The sequence below is a fragment of the Geotrypetes seraphini genome, chromosome 2, assembly GCF_902459505.1.
Source record: "Geotrypetes seraphini chromosome 2, aGeoSer1.1, whole genome shotgun sequence".
Lineage (NCBI taxonomy): Eukaryota > Metazoa > Chordata > Amphibia > Gymnophiona > Dermophiidae > Geotrypetes > Geotrypetes seraphini.
In genome coordinates, this window is record NC_047085.1 from 504,442,625 (window position 1) to 504,462,337 (window position 19,713).

Consider the following 19,713-nt stretch of genomic DNA (forward strand, 5'->3'; position numbering starts at 1 on the left):
TCTCTGCTTAAGTGTAATGCTCTCTGCTTAATTGTAATGCTTATAAATATTACTTTTCTGTAAGACTATTTCTATAATATATTCTTTATATAATCACCCCTGGCTGTGCTTCTTATTTGATTCTATCTCTAATGAAACTTCTGTGAAGGAACTGAACCTGGGACCTGGCGTCTGTCAGTGCGCATTTCACTTAACCCCTACCACCTAATATTGTGGGGGCCACTTTCAAACTGACAGGAGGGAGATTCTCGGGCCGCTGAAGGGCGGTGAGGTGGTGAGAGGGAAAGGCGGATGCTGCGGGGACGGGGCTGTGAAGGGGACGCAGGGGATGGGGCGGTGAAAGGGACGGCGAGGACGGGGCAGTGAAGGGGACGGTGGTCCGGTGATGGGACAGTGACGGGGACAGATTTTTTCCCTGTGTCATTCTATACTAAGCATCACACTCTCTAGTCCTGCTACTCCTTTGAGTACAAAAGTTTTTCACTCCCTAAACTCTACCGTTCTCTTTGGTTGTTTCAGCCTAAATGCACGAGCTTGCATTTTTCAGCATTAAATCTTAGCTGCCAAATTCTGGACCACTTCTCAAGCTTCGGCATATGTTTGTTTATGAAATAATTTACTATACAGCCTGGCTTTTGAGGGCACAGCAGTGGACAGAGCTACGGTCTCTGCACCCTGAGGTTGTGGGTTCAAATCCCTTGTGACCCTGGACAAGTCGCTTAATCCCTCATTGCTCCAGGTACATTAGATAGAGTGTGAGCCCACCAGAACATATAGGGAAAATGCTCGAGTACCTGAATGTAAACCACTTAGACTATAAGTGGTATATAAATACTTAAATAAAAAATTTTTTTTTTTAAAAAGCTTCGCTAGGTCCTTCCAAATATTATCCACACCATCAAAGTGCAGATTTTGGTATTATCCACAAAGAGGCAAATCTTACCAGACAGCCCTTCAGCTGCTCGATTCAGGGAAAAAATTTCAATTCGATCCAGCCTATTGAATCGATTTTTCAATTCGATTTTCCTGCCCAATTGGGTGTTTTTTTCAAACATCCTGGTGGGTTTATTTTATAGCCTCTTCACCCCCTTTGCCTTCTCCTAACCACACTGGCGCTGTGGTGTAAACAAAATAAACAAATCTCTTAAATCCTAGCTCAGGTTTGTGGTCTAACACCAGCTCTGGCAGGATACACATTTCAAATCTGACATATTGTAATCACAAAACAGAAAATCAAATTAGTTTTTCTACCTTTTGTTGTCTGGTCATTATTCATATCGTGTTGGTCCCCTGCTCTGGTTATCTTCTGATAACTTGCTTGCCAGGATCTTCTTCTTTCTTCTTTCTCCGTGCTAACCATCTATCTTCTATCTATGTCCTCCCCTTCTGTTTCTCTTCCCTCCCCTGGAGGTCTGGCATCTTTCCTTTTTTTCGTCTCCATCCACAGATCCACCTTTTCTCAACTACCCTTTCATCCAGCATCTTTCCCTCCTTCCCCACCACCCCAGGGTCTACCCTCTCTATCTTTCTTTTCCCAACTACCCTCCTATCCAGTATCTCTATCCTCCCTCCACACCATCCCTTGTGTCCAACTTCTCTCCTTTTCTGTTCCTTCCCTCCCTAAATCCCATTGTCCACCATCTCTCTTCCTCTCCTTGGTTTTTAGACCCATTATTTCTTCCCCCCCCAAAGTCCGGCATATGCATGTCTCTTTGGACCCCCTCCCAAAGGTCTGTCCCCCCTGAAGGCCTATGCCACCACCCCTGCAGGCCTGTCCCCCCTTGAAGGCCTGTACCAGCACCTCCGAAGGACTGCACCCCCCCCCCCCCGAAGGACTGCACACACACACACACCACCACCCTCTCTGGAAGGCCTGTGTATTCCCCCTGACCTCCTGTGCATCCATTAACCTCATTTCAGCAGCCTGCAGAGAGGATCGCTTGTGCTAGTGATCTCTTCAAGCTGCTATAGGCCTTGGGAGCTTTCTTCCCTTTGCTGTGATCCCGCCTTTCCTCTGATGTCAGAGGCAGGATCGCGGCAGAGGAAATGGCTCCAAAGGCCTATAGCAGCTTGCAGAGTAGCACAAGCGATCCTCTCTGCAGGCTGCTGAAATGAGGTAAATGGATGCGTGGGAGGCCAGGGGGGAAGCCGGACACCAGCACTTCCCGACTGATCCTCCCCTCTTGCCCTCTAAAGCAGGAGCGGCCAGCCAGCAAGAGGCAGTGCTGCCACTCCTACTTTAGGGGGTGAGGGGGGGGAGGGTCAGTCACTGAATCGGGAAACCGATTTTTGTTTGTTTGTTTGTTTTAAATCGATTCGAATCATGAATCGGGCAATATCGCTTACAAAAATGTTAAAAAGAGCAGGCCCAAGAAGCGAACCTTTCGGCACTCCACTGGTAACATCTTTTTCCTCAGTGCAATCTTCATTGGCCACTATCCTCTTTCGCCTTCCACTCAACCAGTTCCTGACCTAATCCATCACTTTGGGGCCCATACCGAGGGCACTCACATTATTTATTAGATGCCTGCTTGGAACACTGTCAAAAGCTTTGCTAAAATCTAAATACACCACCTCTAGCACTCTTCCTCTATCCAGTTCTCTGCGTGACAAGACTTGCCTCTAGTGAATCCATGTTGCTTTGGGTCCTGTAATCCACTGGATTCCAGAAACTTTATTATTCTCTGTTTTAAAAGTGTTTCCATTCATTTACTTACCTTTAGAAGTCAGTCTTACCAGCCTATAGGTCCCTAGCTTCCTGATTTACACTTTTGTGGAGAGGGACCACAGCTGCCCATCTCCAGTCCTCTGGTGCCACTTTCTGACTCTGGAGAAGCATTGAAAAGACCAACCGGCAGAGCTGCCAGAATTTCCCTAAGTTCCTTCAGTGCCCTCCGATGTCCGCCATCCGGTCCTATCACTTTGTACACCACAAACGCAGTCCTCTGAAAATCATTCGGGGTCTACCATACCTCCATCCCTATTTGTGTTTGTCTTCTGTGGTCCCATTCTCGGTGCTTCGGCTGTGAACACAGAATAGAAATATTTATTAAGCAATTCAGCCTTAACTTTATCAGCTTCTACATATTCCTCCACTTCACCTTTGAGTCTCCAAAGGCCATTTTTGTATTTCCATCTATAATCTATCACTAACATCTCTTTTAAAAAAAGAAAAATGTCTTGTTCTACCTTTTTATGGTGTCGGCTAACTTTTCTTCCGTTTGCATCTTTGCTTTCCTGACTACATGACCAGCCTTTCTTAACTTTCCTAGATAGTTTTGCCTGTCGTCCTCTTTTGGCAATCTTTTGCTGGACAGGGGGGAGGTCAAAGGAAGGAAGAAGGGCTACTGCTGGACAGGGGGGAGAGACAGAAAGACAGACAGGGGGCCAGGGGGAGAGACAGAAAGACAGACAGACAGGGGGCCAGGGAGAGAGACAGAAAGACAGACAGACAGGGGGCCAGGGAGAGAGACAGAAAGACAGACAGGGGGCCAGGGAGAGAGACAGAAAGACAGACAGACAGGGGGCCAGGGAGAGAGACATAACCAAAGAAAGAAAGGGGGCAGGGAGAGAGAAATAAAGAAAGACAGACATACAGAAAGAAATAAATGCCTAAGTCTACACACCGATTCTAGCACCCGTTAATGTAACGGGCTAAACAACTAGTATAGTTTATAATATATTCCCATGCTTCACAGCTCCTCTTCCCTCTAATTCTTTACAGTCTGCCAAACGTTAAGTGCCATGTTTAGCAGTTACGTGCCACGATGGAGTTATATGACAAGTGGTGACATTTACATGTTCTACTGATCTGGCCTAAATGTACATGGGGACTTGCGCTAGGATTCTAGAATGGATTTGGCATACAGAATTGCCATTATAGAATACCAGCTTAGCACTCGGATTTTTGACACTCTTTTTGTAGAATGCACTGCCATTTCCAAGGAACATCTCATCATCTCGCAAACGAGCACGGTGTGGAGATAAATGCTTCAAAAAAAATGCTTTGCACATAAGAAACTGACCAATGCTCAAGCCACACATGGAAAATCCTGGTGCGACATAACCTGTCCTTCCTCTTGTTATACACAGGTTCTATCTTTAGAAACCACTGCTGTTTTCTAACTCGTGAGTAATACCTTTTGTTTCTATCCAGCAGATCAGCAGCTCTCACAAGAATGGAAGAGAGAAAAGAATCAAGGAGAAGATCCTGTAGAAATGGGAGATATCCAAAGGCAATCAAAACCTGTCTGTGAGAATATTTTCCAGAGACCGGAGAGGGTTAACACAAAGAATTGTAAGCAGAAATCAAAGGAACAGAGAGACCCTGCAGGAGACAGACCAGATGGAGTCACTGAGTGTGAGAGAGATGACGGGGAGCTCAGTTACATCCCAGACCACCAGAGACATCTAGCAGAGAGACCCTTCCAAATTGACCGTAGTAATAATGTGACTTCTAAATTACATCATGGCAAGCGGCAAGGAAAAGTACACCAGAAAAACTTCACATGTATTGCATATAATAAGAGCATCAACTTTATTTGTCTTGAGTGTAATAAGAGCTTCCCGTTGTTTTCAGAGCTCCAAATGCACAAAAGGATTCATAAAAATGAGAAACTATTTACATGTACTGGGTGTAATAAAAGCTTCATTCGGCTTTCTGGTCTAAAAATCCACCAAAGGATTCACACAGGTCATAAACCGTTTACCTGTACTGAGTGTAATAAAAGTTTCACTCAGATTTCAAGTCTAAAAAGACACCAAAGGATTCACACAGGGCACAAATTATTTACATGTACTGAGTGTAATAAAAGCTTCAATTGGCTGTCAAGTCTAAAAACACACCAAGGGATTCACAAAGGTCACAAACAGTTTACATGTACTGAGTGTAATAAAAGCTTCAGTTGGCTTTCAGGTCTAAAATATCACCAGAAGATTCACACAGGAGACAAACCGTTTACATGTTCTGAGTGTAATAAAAGTTTCACTCAGCTTTCAACGCTAAAAATTCACCAGAAGATTCACACAGGGTACAAACCATTTACATGTACTGAGTGTAATAAAAGCTTTAGTTGGCCTTCACATCTAAAAATTCATCAAATGATCCACACAGGGTACAAACCATTTACATGTACTGAATGTAATAAAAGCTTCACTCAGCTTTCACATCTGAAAATTCATCAAATGATCCACACAGGGTACAAACCATTTATGTGTAGGGAGTGTAATAAAAGCTTCACTCGGTATTCATATTTAAAAATTCATGAACAGAACCACACAGCTGTCAAACCATTTACATGTACTGAGTGTAATAAAAGCTTCACTCGACTTTCAGATGTAAAATTTCACCAAAGGTTTCACATAGGGTACAAACCATTTACATGTACTGAGTGTAATAAAAGCTTCACTCAGCTTTCAGTTCTAAAAAGACACCAAATGATCCACACAGGGTATAAACCATTTACATGTACTGAATGTAGTAAAAGCTTCAGTCAGCTTTCAACTCTAAAATTTCACGAAAAGACCCACACAGCAGTAAAACCATTTACATGTACTAAGTGTAATAAAAGCTTCACTCTGCTTTCATATCTAAAAAGACACCAAATGATCCACACAGAGTACAAATCATTTGCATGTACTGAGTGTAATAAAAGCTTCAATCAGCTTTCTAGTCTAAAGTTTCACATGAAGATTCACACAGCAGTCAAACCATTTACATGTACTGAGTGTAATAAAAGTTTCACTGGGCTTTCAGCGTTAAAAAGACACAAAATGATCCACACAGGTCACAAACCGTTTACATGTACCGAGTGTAATAAAAGTTTTGCTCAGCTATCGCATCTGAAAAAACACAAAATGATCCACACAGGAAACAAACCATTTACATGTACCGAGTGTAATAAAAATTTTACTCAGCTTTCAACTCTAAAACTTCACCAGAAGATTCATATAGGGTACAAACCATTTACATGTATTGAGTGTAATAAAAGCTTCACTCGGCTTTCAAATCTGAAAACACACCAAAGGATTCACACAGGTCAGAAGCCGTTTATATGTACTGAGTGTGATAAAAGCTTCACTCAGCTTTCACATTTAAAAAGACACCAAATGATCCATACAGGGGACAAACCATTTATATGTACTGAATGTAATAAAAGTTTCACTCAACTTTCATCTCTAAAAATTCACCAGAAGAGTCACACTGGGTACAAACCATTTACATGTACGGAGTGTGATAAAAGTTTCACTCAGCTTTCAACTCTAAAAATTCATCAGAAGATTCACACTGGGTACAAACCATTTACATGTACTGAGTGTAATAAAAGCTTCACTCGGCTTTCAAATCTAAAAAGACATCAAAGGATTCACATAGGTCACAAACCGTTTACATATACTGAGTGTAATGAAAACTTCACTCAACATTTCAGCTCTAAAAATTCACCAAATGATTTATAGACAAAGCATGTAGATATTACTGAGTGTGATAAGTTTTATTCACTTTCAACTAAAATTTCACCAGAAGACTCATTCACAACTAAAACCATTTACATGTACTGAGTGTAATACAAGCTTCACTCCAGTTTTAACTAAAAAAAACAGACACCAAATGATTGACACAGGTCAGAAACCGTTTATATCTATGCAGTGAAATAAGAGTTAATTTGCTTTCAATCTAAAAATTTACTAAAAGATTCACATCATGGAATAAGATACTGGCTGTGCTGTCCCCATTATCTGAGACAGTCTTTGGTGTACATATGTGCAATTTTTTTCATGTTTGTGTATTTGAGTACTGTTACACATCCACAGGCATCTGTACGATGGGTAATTATCCCCTAGATGCAAGTTGCTTGCAAAAAGATATCAATCACATCTTTCAGATCCGCCTCCTTCCCCAGTGGGTTGTACTGCCACCTTCAGTTTTTCCTTCTGCAAGTCAGTTGAGAAGGTGTATTCTGATCTGCTCTGCTTAGTTGTTGGTTTTTTTTTTCTTATTTTCTGGATTTTATTTTTTTCTGTTTCATGAGGCTTTGGTGCCGAGAGGTTCCCAGATTTTGGGGTTACTTTGCCTGGGAGAGGGCTCAGACTCCCCAAGGGTGGTCTGTAGTTGACAGGACAACTCTCTAGTGTACCTGTGGAGCCAGCCCACTTTAATACATTTGGAGCTTGGGGTCCATTCCCCTTGAAGCTAAGAACATAAGTATTGCCATTCTGGGTCAGACCATCGTGCCCAGCAGTCCACTCACACGGTGGCCCCCAGGTCAAAGACTAATGCTCTAAATGAGTCCAGCCTCACCTGCGTACATTCCAGTTTAGCAGGAACTTGTCCAACTTTGTCTTGAATCCCTAGAGCGTGTTTTCCCCTATAACAGACTCCGGAAGAGCATTCCAGTTTTCTACCACTCTCTGGGTGAAGAAGAACTTCCTTATGTTTGTACAGAATCTATCCCCTTTCAACTTTAGAGAGTGCTCTCTCGTTCTCCCTACCTTGGAGAGGGTGAACAATCTGTCTTTATCCGCTAAGTCTATTCCCTTCAGTATTTTGAATGTTTCGATCATGTTCCCTCTCAGTCTCCTCTTTTCTAGGGAGAAGAGGCCCAGTTTCTTCAATCTTTCAGTGTATGGAAACTCCTCCAGCCCCTTAACCATTTTAGTTGCTCTGCTCTGGACCCTTTCGAGTAGTACCGTGTCCTTCTTCATGTATGGCAACCAGTGCTGGACCCAGTACTCCAGGCCAATACCATGGCCCAGTACAACAGCATGATAACCTTCTCCGATCTGTTCGTGATCCCCTTCTTTATCATTCCTAGCATTCTGTTCGCCCTTTTCGCCGCCGCAGCATATTGCGCTTGTCAATCAGAACTCCCAAGTCTCTTTCCTAGGAGGTCTCTCCAAGTACCGCCCCAGACCTCCTGTATTCGTGCATGAGATTTTTGTTACTGACATGCATCACTTTACACTTCTCCACATTAAACCTCATTTGCTGTGTCGATGCCCATTTCTCAAGCTTGATTATGTCACGTTGCAGATCTTTGCAATCCTCCTGTGCCTTCACTACTCTGAATAACTTTGTATCGTCTGCAAATTTAATCACCTCACTCATCGTACCAATGTTCAGATTGTTTATAAAGATGTTGAAGAGCATGGGTCCAAGCACCGAGCCCTGCAGCACTCCACTGGTGACTCTCTTCCAGTCCGAGTATTGTCCATTTACCCCCACTCTCTGTTTCCTATGCTCCAGCCAGTTTTTAATCCATGTGAGTATTTCACCCACGATTCCATGGCTCGCAATTTTCCGAAGTGGTCGTTCTTGTGGAACCTTGTCGAACACCTTCTGAAAATCCAGATTTACAATGTCTGCCTGTTTACTCACTTGAAGAAGTGCAGCAAGTTCGTCAAACAAGATCTGCCTTTGCTGAAACCATGCTGGCTGGTCCTCATCAGACTGTGTCCGTCAAGGTGATCAATGATGCGGTCCTTTATCAGCGCCTCTATCATCTTTCCCAGTACTGAGGACAGACTCGCCTTCTGATTTATCAGAGGCTTGAGTGCAGGCAGTTTGACCTCCGATATAGTCTGCACAAAGGTAAACCAAGAAGAAGAGGACTTCCTTATTATATAATCATCCTACCCAGAATGGCATCTAGCATAGAGCAAATTGGGTCTAATATGGATGTTTCCAAAAGACTTGAAGAATATATAAAAAGCCTACCACAGGCTAGCTTGAGTATGTCTATCTTCAATATTAGTTGTTCCCATGTAGAGTAAATAAGCTATCTTTTTTTATATAAGAAATAAAATTATTATTAAACAATAGATTTACTTGTGGTAAGAGACAGGCGTAGTCCTGTAGTTTTTTTTACACAAAATAGATGAGGTAGGTAGGATGGGACAGGCGTAGGTGATTAAAATTTGGTGTCGGGATGTGGACCTGAAATAATATGGAAATTATAAGAGGTCCTATGATCAGATCACCCACGATTATGATATGCCTGTCTCTTACCGCAAGTAAATCTATTGTTTAGAAAAAGATAGTAGCTTATTTTGCAGTCAGAGAGGCCAAACTCCGAATAGAAGAGAATCTAGCAAAGAACATTAAGAAGGGGGATAAATCCTTCTTCAGGTATATTAGTGACAGAAAAAGAAACACAGATGGGATAGTACGCCTTAGGAAACCAGACGGGAATTATGTAGAATCGGATTCCAATAAAGCCGAACTACTAAATGAATATTTCTCCGTCTTTACCTGCGAGGCGCCGGGGTCCGGTCCACAGTTGCAGACAAGGGAAAGCTTGGAAGACCCGTTTCGGAATTTTGAGTTTACCCCCGGCAGCGTCTACTGTAAACTATCAAGACTCAAAGTGAACAAAGCCATGGGACCAGACAATCTACACCACAGGGTGTTTAGAGAGTTGAGTGATGTCCTGACGGAATCGTTATCCGTGCCCTTCAATCTTTCCCTAAGTACAGGAAGAGTCCCGTTGGACTGGAAAACAGCTAACGTCATTCCACTCCACAAAAAGGGATGCAGGACGGAGGCTGCGAATTACAGACCAGTGAGTCTCACATCAATAGTGAGTAAACTTATGGAAACACTAATTAAACATAAATTAGATACAATCCTGAACGAGGAGAATCTACGTGACTCCCATCAACATGGATTTACAAAGGGAAGGTCCTGCCAATCCAATCTAATCAGCTTCTTTGACTGAGTAACAAGAAAGCTGGATATGGGAGAGTCCCTGGACGTCGTGTACTTGGACTTCAGTAAAGCTTTTGATAGCGTCCCACACCGCAGGTTATTGAGCAAGATGAGTTCAATGGGATTAGGAGAAACATTAACTGCATGGGTCAAAGACTGGCTAAGCGGTCGACTTCAGAGGGTGGTGGTTAACGGTACCCTCTCCGAAACGTCGGAGGTGTTCAGTGGAGTGCCGCAGGGCTCAGTCTTGGGCCTGATCCTATTTAACATATTTGTTAGGGACCTGACTCAGGGACTTCAAGGTAAAATAACATTATTCACCGATGACGCCAAACTATGCAACATAGTAAGCAAAAGCACATTGCCCGACAGTATGACGCGGAACCTACTCTCACTGGAACATTGGTCCTCGACTTGGCAACTAAGCTTCAATGCCAAAAAGTGTAAGGTCATGCACCTTGGCAGCAGAAATCCGTGCAGAACTTACACCCTAAATGGGGAGACCTTAGCTAGGACTGCAGCAGAACGTGACTTAGGAGTGATCATTAGTGAAGACATGAAAACTGCCAATCAAGTGGAGAAAGCTTCATCCAAGGCTAGACAAATGATGGGTTGTATCCATAGAAGTTTCGTCAGCTGGAAGCCCAAAGTCAAAATGCCGTTGTACAGATCCATGGTGAGTCCTCATCTGGAATACTGTGTACAATTCTGGAGGCCACATTACCAAAAAGATGTGCTGAGAGCTGAATCGGTTCAGCGAATGGCCACCAGGATGGTCTCAGGACTCAAGGATCTCCCGTATGAGGAAAGGCTGAGTAAATTGCAGCTATACTCACTCGAGGAACGTAGAGAGAGGGGAGACATGATTGAGATGTTCAAATATATCACGGGCCATATCGAGATGGAAGATGATATCTTTTTTCTTAAAGGACCCATGGCCATAAGAGGGCATCCGCTGAAAATCAGGGGCGGGAAATTTCATGGCGACACCAGGAAGTATTTCTTCACCAAAAGGGTGGTTGATCATTGGAATGAACTTCCACTGCAGGTAATTGAGGCCAGCAGTGTGCCAGATTTTAAGAAAAAATGGGATAGGCATGTGGGATCTCTTAGGGGAAGAAGTTAGGGGGTGGGTCATTAGAGTGGGCAGATTCGATGGGCCGTGGCCCTTTTCTGCCATCATTTTCTATGTTTCTACATGGAAACAGTTAATATTGAAGACAGACATACTCAAGCTAGCCTGTGGTAGGATTTTTATATATTCTTCAAGTTTTTTGGAAACATCCATATTAGACCCAATTTGCTCTATGCCCTGATATAGTCTGGCAAGGCTTAAAGGGTGTCAGCTGTGTTTTACTTTTTTGCCCCCAAGCATCCTGACGTTACTTTGTTAGTCAAGGAGCAATGGGAGTTCCAGGAAGGCTCCTTATGTGTGGCTAAGACTATATTTAAACTTTACTCCATGGCCTCCGGATTTCAGCAGCTCTTTGCCCAGACAAAGATATATTCTACAGTGGCTCAAGTTACTAAATGTACTTCCTTGCCTAGTGAAGGAAGCATGATGTTAAAGGAAGCTCAAGACCTCAAGGTGGACATAATCCTCAAGTGACAATTTGAGGCTCTGCCATTGGGGGATAAAAGCTGCAGCGGTGGCTTCATGTGTAGCATGTGCATGCCATACCAGGTTACTTTGGAATCCAGCTCCAGAGGTGGTGCTGGAGAGGGTAGATTATTGGGAGATGCTCTATATGACATTATAAGGGTAATGAGCAAGGTATCTGCCTATGGTGTTTCTCTGCATGCACAGGATGCTTTGGATCAGATTATGGGCGGGGAACTCAGCCTCCAATGCTACCTTGAGCAAGCTTCCCTTTAAGGGTCAGATGCTTTTTGGTAAAAGCTTGGACGACCTAATGGCCGGTGTGGCAGAATGCCATCCATAGTCTCTGCCAGACAGTAGACCTCGTCACCCCACTAGAGCTGGAAGAGGTAATTTTCATACTTCACAATATTTTCAGCAATATTATACAGGTTCCTCTGCTCAGAGACATTATCAAAGCTCATGACAGATTTACAAGTACCAGATGCCTGGAACCCTCGGGTCCATGCATCAGTTCAGCCGCCAAGAAATCGCAATGATGCCAAGGCAGCAGCCAAACCCCCGCAGATAGGGAGTCTTTTGGCTTTTTGGGAGGCTTAGGCATAGATTTTTGTGGATCGTAGGGTAATAGACCTCATTCAAGAGGGTCACAAGATTGAGTTCTATCATCCTCTACCGGATCTCTTTGTCAATCCCCCATCCTGGAGACTGGAAAAAGTGACCAGGGTCTGTGCAACAGTGTAAATATTATTGGATCTTCGAGCCATAGAGCCTGTTCCTGACAAATAATCGTACTCTGGCAGATAATCCATATACTTCATAGAGCCCAAGAAAGGCTCAGAAGATTGGAGACCAATTCTAGACCTAAAGTCTGTAAATGTGGCTCTGAAAGTACTTCACTTCTGCTTGGAGACCGTTAGGTCAGTCATTGCAGCAGTAGCTCCAGGAGAATTTTTAGCCTCCCTAGATCTGACAGAGGCTTATCTTCACATTCTCATCTTCCCGAACCACAGGAAATATTTGAGATTCTATGCCCTAGAAAGACATTTCCAGTTTGCTGCCTTGCCTTGCACCTTCACCAGGGTGATAGTGGTGGTTGTATCACACCTTCACAAAATGGGGGTCCAAGTGCATCCATCCTTGGATGACTGGCTGATCAAGGCACTGTCCAAGTTGGAGGGAAAGCAGGCATCGCAACAGGTTGTAAGCCTCCTCCAGGAACTGGGCTGGATAGTCAGCTTCAAGAAGAGTCATCTGGAACTGACCCAATGTCTGAAGTATAGTACTTGGAAGTTTGGTTTGATACAGCAAAGTACTATGTCTTTATTTTTTTCCTGAGGCACGCAGACAGAAGCTGGTATAGCGGATTACAGACCTCTTAGTGATGTGGAAGCCCTCGACCTGGCATTACCTCCAGGTTTTGGGGTTGCTGGTGGTAGCCATAGAAGTGATATGCTGGGCAAAGGCTCATATGTGGCCCCTAAAGGACTCTGCTGTCCCGATGGTCTTCAGAAACAGATCCTCTCCAATTGCCGCTTCCCTGGACAGTGAGAGCGCAGTGCAGTCTGTGCTGGTAGCTCCGTTGGGTCTCATTGTCCCAGGGTATGCCCCTCTGGATCTCCTCGTGGGTGATACTAACCACTTCTGCTAGCCTGTACAGTTGGGGGGTACATTGTTCAGGCAGGAGGAAACCCAGGGGCCAGGAAAAAAGTTTGTTTCAGCTAAAAATGCATTGGCATTTTCAGATGGAAACTGAAACAAGGTTGAATGTGAATTTTGCTGCTGAAGCCAAAACTAACATTTGATTGGCCTCTATTGTAGGGCTTCAGCCTGAATAACAAAGGGAGTGGTATGGCCAGTAGGAAAAAGGAGGTATTGATGCCCCTGTATAAGACTCTGGTGAGACCTCATTTAGAATATTGTGTACAATTCTGGAGGCCGCACCTTCAAAAAGATATAAAAAGAATGGAGTCGGTCCAGAGGAAGGCTACTGAAATGGTACGTGGTCTTCATCATAAGGCTTATGGGGACAGACTTAAAGATCTCAATCTGCATACTTTGGAGGAAAGATGAGAGAGGAGATATGATAGAGACATTTAAATACCTATGTAATATAAATGCACATGAGTCAAGTCTCTTTAATTTTGAAAGGAAACTCTGCAATGAGAGGGTATAGGATGAAGTTAAGAGGTGATAGGCTCCGGAGTAATCTAAAGAAATAATTTTACAGAGAGGGTGGTAGATGCATGGAACAGTCTCCCGGAAGAGGTGGTAGAGACAGAGACTGTGTCTGAACTCAAGAGGGCCTGGGATAGACAGACTAGACGGGCCATTATCTGCCATCATGTTTCTATATGAAGCCAGAACCAAGCATCATGGAGTCTGTTACAAAGCAGTATGGACCTGTCAAAGCCATGATGCCCGAGTATGAAGAATGAATATGGACACTGATGTTTGTTTTATACTATACCACATAAAGTATCAATATAGAGCAGGGGTGTCAAAGTCCCTCCTCGAGGGCCGCAATCCAGTCAGGTTTTCAGGATTTCCCCAATGAATATGCATGAGATCTATTAGCATACAATGAAAGCAGCGCATGCAAATAGATCTCATGCATATTCATTGGGGAAATCCTGAAAACCCGACTGGATTGCGGCCCTCGAGGAGGGACTTTGACACCCCTGATATAGAGGATATCATAGAATAATATCTAAGTATATTCCTCACACAACCCTTATTTAATAATTTTCTATGGACCTCAGCGGCTACCCTCAGAGGATCATCTTTATCCAATCTAAGCTTAGGTAAGCTAGATTCTCTTGAGAAGAATATACACGATAATGGGGCCGACATGTAAGTTGAAAGGGATATGCCTTTAGGAGCATAAGAAAATAAGAATAGCCTTACTGGGTCAGACCAATGGTCCACCTAGCCCAGTGGCTAATCCAGGTCAGTAGTACCGATCCAGGGCAAGCAGTGACTTCTCCCATGTCTGTCTCAAGAACAGACTATGGACTATTCCTCCAGGAAACTGTCCAAACCTTTTTTAAAACCAGCTACATTAACCACTCTTAACACATCCTCTGGCAACACGTTCCAGAGCTTAACTAGTCTCTGAGTGAAAAAAAATAATTCCTCTTATTGGATTTAAAAGTATTTCCCTGTAACTTCGTGTCTCTTAGTCTTTGGAGCAAAAAATCGATCCACAGGTGCCCATTCTACACCACTCAGGATATTGTAGACTTCAATCATATCTCCACTCAGCCGTCTCTTTTCCAAGCTGAAGAGCTCTAACCTCTTTAGTCTTTCTTCATACGAGAGTTTCATCCCCTTTATCATCCTGGATGAACCTTTTCTAGTTCCGCTATGTCGTTATTTGAGATAAAGTGACCAGGATTAAATGCAGTACTCAAGGTGAGGTCGAACCATGGAGCAAGGCAGAGGCATTATAACATTCACAGTCGTGTTAAACATCCTTTTTCAAATAACTCCTAGCATTTTGTTTGCGTTTTGGCCACCACCACCCATTGGGCAGAAAGTATCAGCGTATTGTCTACAATGACTCCCAGATCTTTTTCTTGGGCGCTGATCCCCAAAAACTGCATGAGAACTCATCTGCGTCTTCAGTGTGTTCTGCTCTGAAGATGCCGACGAGTTCTCATGCTGGTTTTACATCGGATTTACTACCAGTTTTGTCCTACAGCTTACGTGCTATCAGTCCCCTGAGGAAGGCATCTACGGATGCCGAAACTGGGATCCTAATTGGGACATTTGATGAGACTTTTTATCATAAGGGACATTATATAAGAGATATTTTATGATTTTTGACTTTTTACCATAATAAAGTAATTGTTTGGTTGATTTTGACATCTCATTTATCTCCTTTTTGGTTTTGGTTGTTACATATTAAGGCAAATCTCTTCTTTCTCTTTTTGTTTATCTACATGTTCCACAATTTTATTTTTTATAATTGTTTTCACTATTTTACCTGGCACTGAAGTCAGACTTGCCGGGCTGTAATTTCCCAGATCTCCCTGGAACCCTTTTTAAAAATCGGCGTAACATTAGCCACCCTCCAATCTTCAGGTACAGCAGACGATTTTAGCAACATGTTATAGATCAGGTACTATTTCAATTTATAAATTTTTTGTAAAGATATATCTGTTGTTTGAGAGTTTAAGATTATAAACATATTTCAATGAAATATGGACTTATGAAGAACCTGGCTTACCTGAGCTCAGTTTGGATAAAGATGGTCCTCTGAGGTCCATGGGAAATTATAAAATTAAATAAGGATATGATATATGTATGAGGAATAGACTTTTTGTTTATGTTTTATACCAATGGTTCCCAACCCTATCCTGAAGGACCCCTGGGCCAGTCAGGTTTTCAGGATAGCCCTAATGAATATGCACTAGAGGTCTGCATGGGAATGGGGATCGGGGGGTTCCCGCGGGAATCCCCCCTAACCCATGGGACTCCCACAGGGACCCCCCTCTGGCCCACGGGACTCCCACGGGGATGGAAGGCTTTGGAAGCAGGGTTCGTCCATATAATATAATGGACATGTCAGCCTTAGTAAAAGAGGGGGTTTATAAGTTAATTACCTGAATAGAAAACAAAAAAAGGGTTCCACCAAAGATATTCCACAAGGAAAACAGCAAAAAAAACTGTGGAATTGATGATCCTGTCAGAAGTAATTGCTGCTTTTTATGGGAACAGGCGGGGATGGAGATAATTCCTTGTGGGGATGGGTGGGGACGGAGAGGATCCTGGCGGGGAAGGAGAAGATCCTGGCGGGGATGGGTGGGATTTCTGTCCCCGTGCAACTCTCTAATATGCACGCAAGATTTCTGCATATAATGGAGGTGCCAGGCATGCAGATCTCCATGCATTTTCATTAGAGCTATCCTGAAAACTCGACTTGGCGTCCTCTAGGACAGGGTTGGGAACCACTGTTTTATACTATGTACGTGCCTCAGTCTTGGTATCGGGGATTTTCTCAGCGTCAGATTGAGCTATGAAGACCTTGAAGGTGACACACGGCCTCTTTTACAAAGCTGCACTAGCGTCTGCCACACGGCAACAGCCCCGAAGCCCTTTAAATCTCTATGGACTTCCGGGCCGTTGGCGCAGCGCAGTCGCCAGCGCGACTTTCTAAAAGAGGCCGACAGTGTTGCTCTTCTCTTCAGTCTTGTCCCCATCTAACATCTGCATTTGACTTCTCAGCTATAGGATAAGCTGTATTCTAGAAAAACATTAGCGTTACATCTATCTTATTTTAATGTTCTGAATTGGGCTTATTAGATTCTTCATAGGTATTATATCGCCCTTTTAGTATGTGTTATAATCTATCTTATTTGAATCTCAGTGCTATTAAGTATATTTTTGAAACGTTCATGGTAGTCCTATTAAGTTTCAATGTACCGATTTTGACTTTACTGCATTTATTGTATTTATGCTTATATTTGGTCATTTTACTGCTGTTAACAAAATTGTAAGTCTTATGTTGAATTTACCTGCTGTATACCACCTTGGGTGAATGTCTTCATCGAGGTGGTTAATAAATCCAAATAAATAAATATCGTTTACAGTCAGTCATGGTACCACTGCATTCCTCATCTGCCTTCTGACTCTATCATTGAGGGCCTGATTCTTCTAACTGCCACGTGATAGCGAATATCTGATTGGCTGTACCAGTGTCACCGTGCTCTGATTCCTCCAATCAGAGAGGCAGTTTACAGTGTGCTGAAAATTTGCCAACTGGCTGCTTGATCAATTTATTTTTTTTGCAGTTGGTCAAGGCTTGGTTGAGTGAGGTTAACTGTTTGATGCAAAAAAAAAAACCATTGATCGCTCTGTCTGAGTTAATACTCTTTCAGTTTGGGACTCTTTTTAGCCATTCTATTGGTTTGATATTTATTTTATTCAAATTCTTTCATTTTCTATATCACAAAATTCTCTATATAGGGCTCATTGGGGTGTACAGCAAAGACTTATAATAATAAGTAATACAACATTCTTAGGAATGGTCCAATAAAGATTGAAATAGTAGTTTTAAATATTTTTTTTTTTAACTGCATAAAAGTTACATACTCTTAGATAAGAGGAAAGATCATTCCAGTAAGATTTAAAACCAAAATGAAAAGCCCGAGAAAGAGACACCTTTAGGTTAAAACCCTTAAATTAAGATATGATAACATATTAAGTTTCAAGTTTATTTTAAATTTCTTATACCGCCCAATCAACCTTCTAGGCGGTGTACAAATTCATAAAAACATAGAACATACTTTAGCTAAAATACAAGTTTAGCTGACATTGCGTCACCAAACAGTAACAATAACTTTTGAAGACTTTTAAAAACAAAGACAAACAGGAACAAAAGGTAGAAAGGCAAGAACTACAATAGTCAAAGTAAAAGAGAACAATTAAGGAAAAAAAAACAATAGGACGGGCTGCTATAAATAATGCTGAACTCAATACTGTTGAACTCGGTTGCCCTTAAAAGGACAGTTAGGTCTCAAAGGCATCAAGAAAGAGAAATGTCTTTAGCTTCGTCTTAAAATTATTAAGAATTGATTCTTCGCGTAAGTAATTAGGGATACTATTCAGAGAGAAGGGGCAGTAACAGAGAAGATAGTAGATCTCATTGTATTTATATACTTCAGTGACGGAATAGAGAAAAGGTTATTGGCTGTCGATCTTAGGGTCTTAGAAGGATTATAAGGGGGGGGAAGAAGATTATTAATAAATTGATATACCATTATTCTAATATAATTAATAATCAATGATTCTAATGCTTCAGAAGATTGACCATGAATTAATTTAAAAATATGACAAACACACTTAAATCTGATCCTTGATTCCAATGGTAACCAATGAAGGGCTGTCAAAAGAGGGGAGAGTTTATTTTGATATTTCTGCAGTTTTGTACTTCAGCTCTCACTTTCAATTAATTATTGGAGCATATGAATGTAAGATCTTCTATTAATGCAACATATTCTAGGTTCTTCTACAGGACAACAATCGGTTCTACTACAATTCAACATCTCCACAGCCTTTGACTAAGTTGACCACAATCTACTACTGTGACAACACTGAAAGAATTAGGCTTGACTGGCTCTATTCTCAATTGGTTCAAAGAGTTTCTGATAACAGAGGACTACGTATGGAAAGATGGTTTGTTCTCACAAAATTGGAAATCTTCCTGCAGAGTACCCTAAGGATCCCCAATATCCCCTATACTCTTCAACATATTCATGAGTTCCCTAGGTAGTCTCTCCTTCAACAAGGGTGAAAATCTGTGACAAAGGGCATTCAATAATTTATCCCAGGACAAGCAGGGTGAGTGTGCTAGACCCATGTGGGGGAGGAAGGGAGTGAGTGAGAAGTGCTGGACCTGTAGGGGGGCAGGGAAAGAAGGGAGTGAAAGGTGCCAGACCTATGCAGGGGGGGGGGAGAGCAGGGGAAGAAGTTGATGAGAGGTACAAGACCTGTGTGATGAGTGCAGGGGAGGGAGAGGTATTAGACCTGTGTGGGGGGACAGAGGGAGGAAGGGGATGAGCTGTGATGGATCTGTGTGAGGGGAGGAAGGGAGTGAGGTGTGCCAAACCTGTGCAGGGGAGGGAGTGAGCGGCGCTAGATATGTGTAGGGGCAAGGGGGATGAAGGGAGTGAGAGGTGCCAGACCTGTGGGGGGGACAGGGGGAGGAAGGGGATGAGCTGTAATGGATCTGTGTGAGGGGAGGAAGGGAGTGAGGTGTGCCAGACCTGTGCAGGGGGGTGCAGGGGAGGGAGTGAGAGGCGCTAGATATGTGTAGGGGCAAGGGGGATGAAGGGAGTGAGAGGTGCCAGACCTGTGGGGGGGGGAGGGAGGAAGGGAGTGAGTGAGTGCAAGGTGTTGGACCTGTGGAGAGGGGGCATGTTTTTTTCCCTATATGTTCTCTCCTTTTACTTGAAAATTGTAGTTCTACCCTGTTTCACTTTTTGTTTCTGTTTTTTTTTTTAAATTGTTTTTGAATAACTATTATTGTTTTTAATGATGTATTGTTATCTCATATATGATTTTAAGACAGTGTACACTGCCTAGAAGGCTGATTGGGCGGTATAGGAAATTTTAAATAAACTTGAAACTAAGAGGTGCCAACCTGTGAGTGGGAGCAGGGAAGGAAGGGAATGATGAGAGGTGCAGAGAACCTGCAAGGGGTTGGAAGGGAAAAAGGGGAGAGAAGCTAGACCTGGAATACAGGGGAGGGGAGGGGAAGAGGGAAGAAAGAGAGGAGAAACCTGGAGACGAGGTTAGGCAGAGAGACAGAGAGATTATAGCAGTTTTCTGGGTCTTGCTGCATCTGGTATATAGAACCGACGTTTTAGCCATCATGCTGTGGCTTTCTTCAGAGTATGTTGAGAGG

The 19,713-nt window shown here is 42.9% G+C and overlaps 1 protein-coding gene across 5 annotated transcripts in view; it reads left to right on the top strand.

Annotated features, from left to right (window-relative positions):
* LOC117354543 (oocyte zinc finger protein XlCOF6-like) overlaps nucleotides 1-7,274 on the top strand; it is a 30,838-nt gene extending 23,564 nt beyond the window's left edge. For 2 of the 5 annotated variants that reach the window (XM_033932251.1, XM_033932250.1), the window contains exon 3: nucleotides 4,160-7,274. In XM_033932251.1, coding sequence (XP_033788142.1) covers nucleotides 4,219-6,456 — 2,238 coding nt within the window. In that variant the 5' untranslated portion in view covers nucleotides 4,160-4,218 and the 3' untranslated portion in view covers nucleotides 6,457-7,274. Of the gene's footprint in view, nucleotides 1-4,156 lie in introns of all 5 variants that reach the window. The other 3 variants (XM_033932249.1, XM_033932247.1, XM_033932248.1) reach the window with 3 other exon arrangements.
* The last annotated feature ends 12,439 nt before the right edge of the window (nucleotides 7,275-19,713 follow it).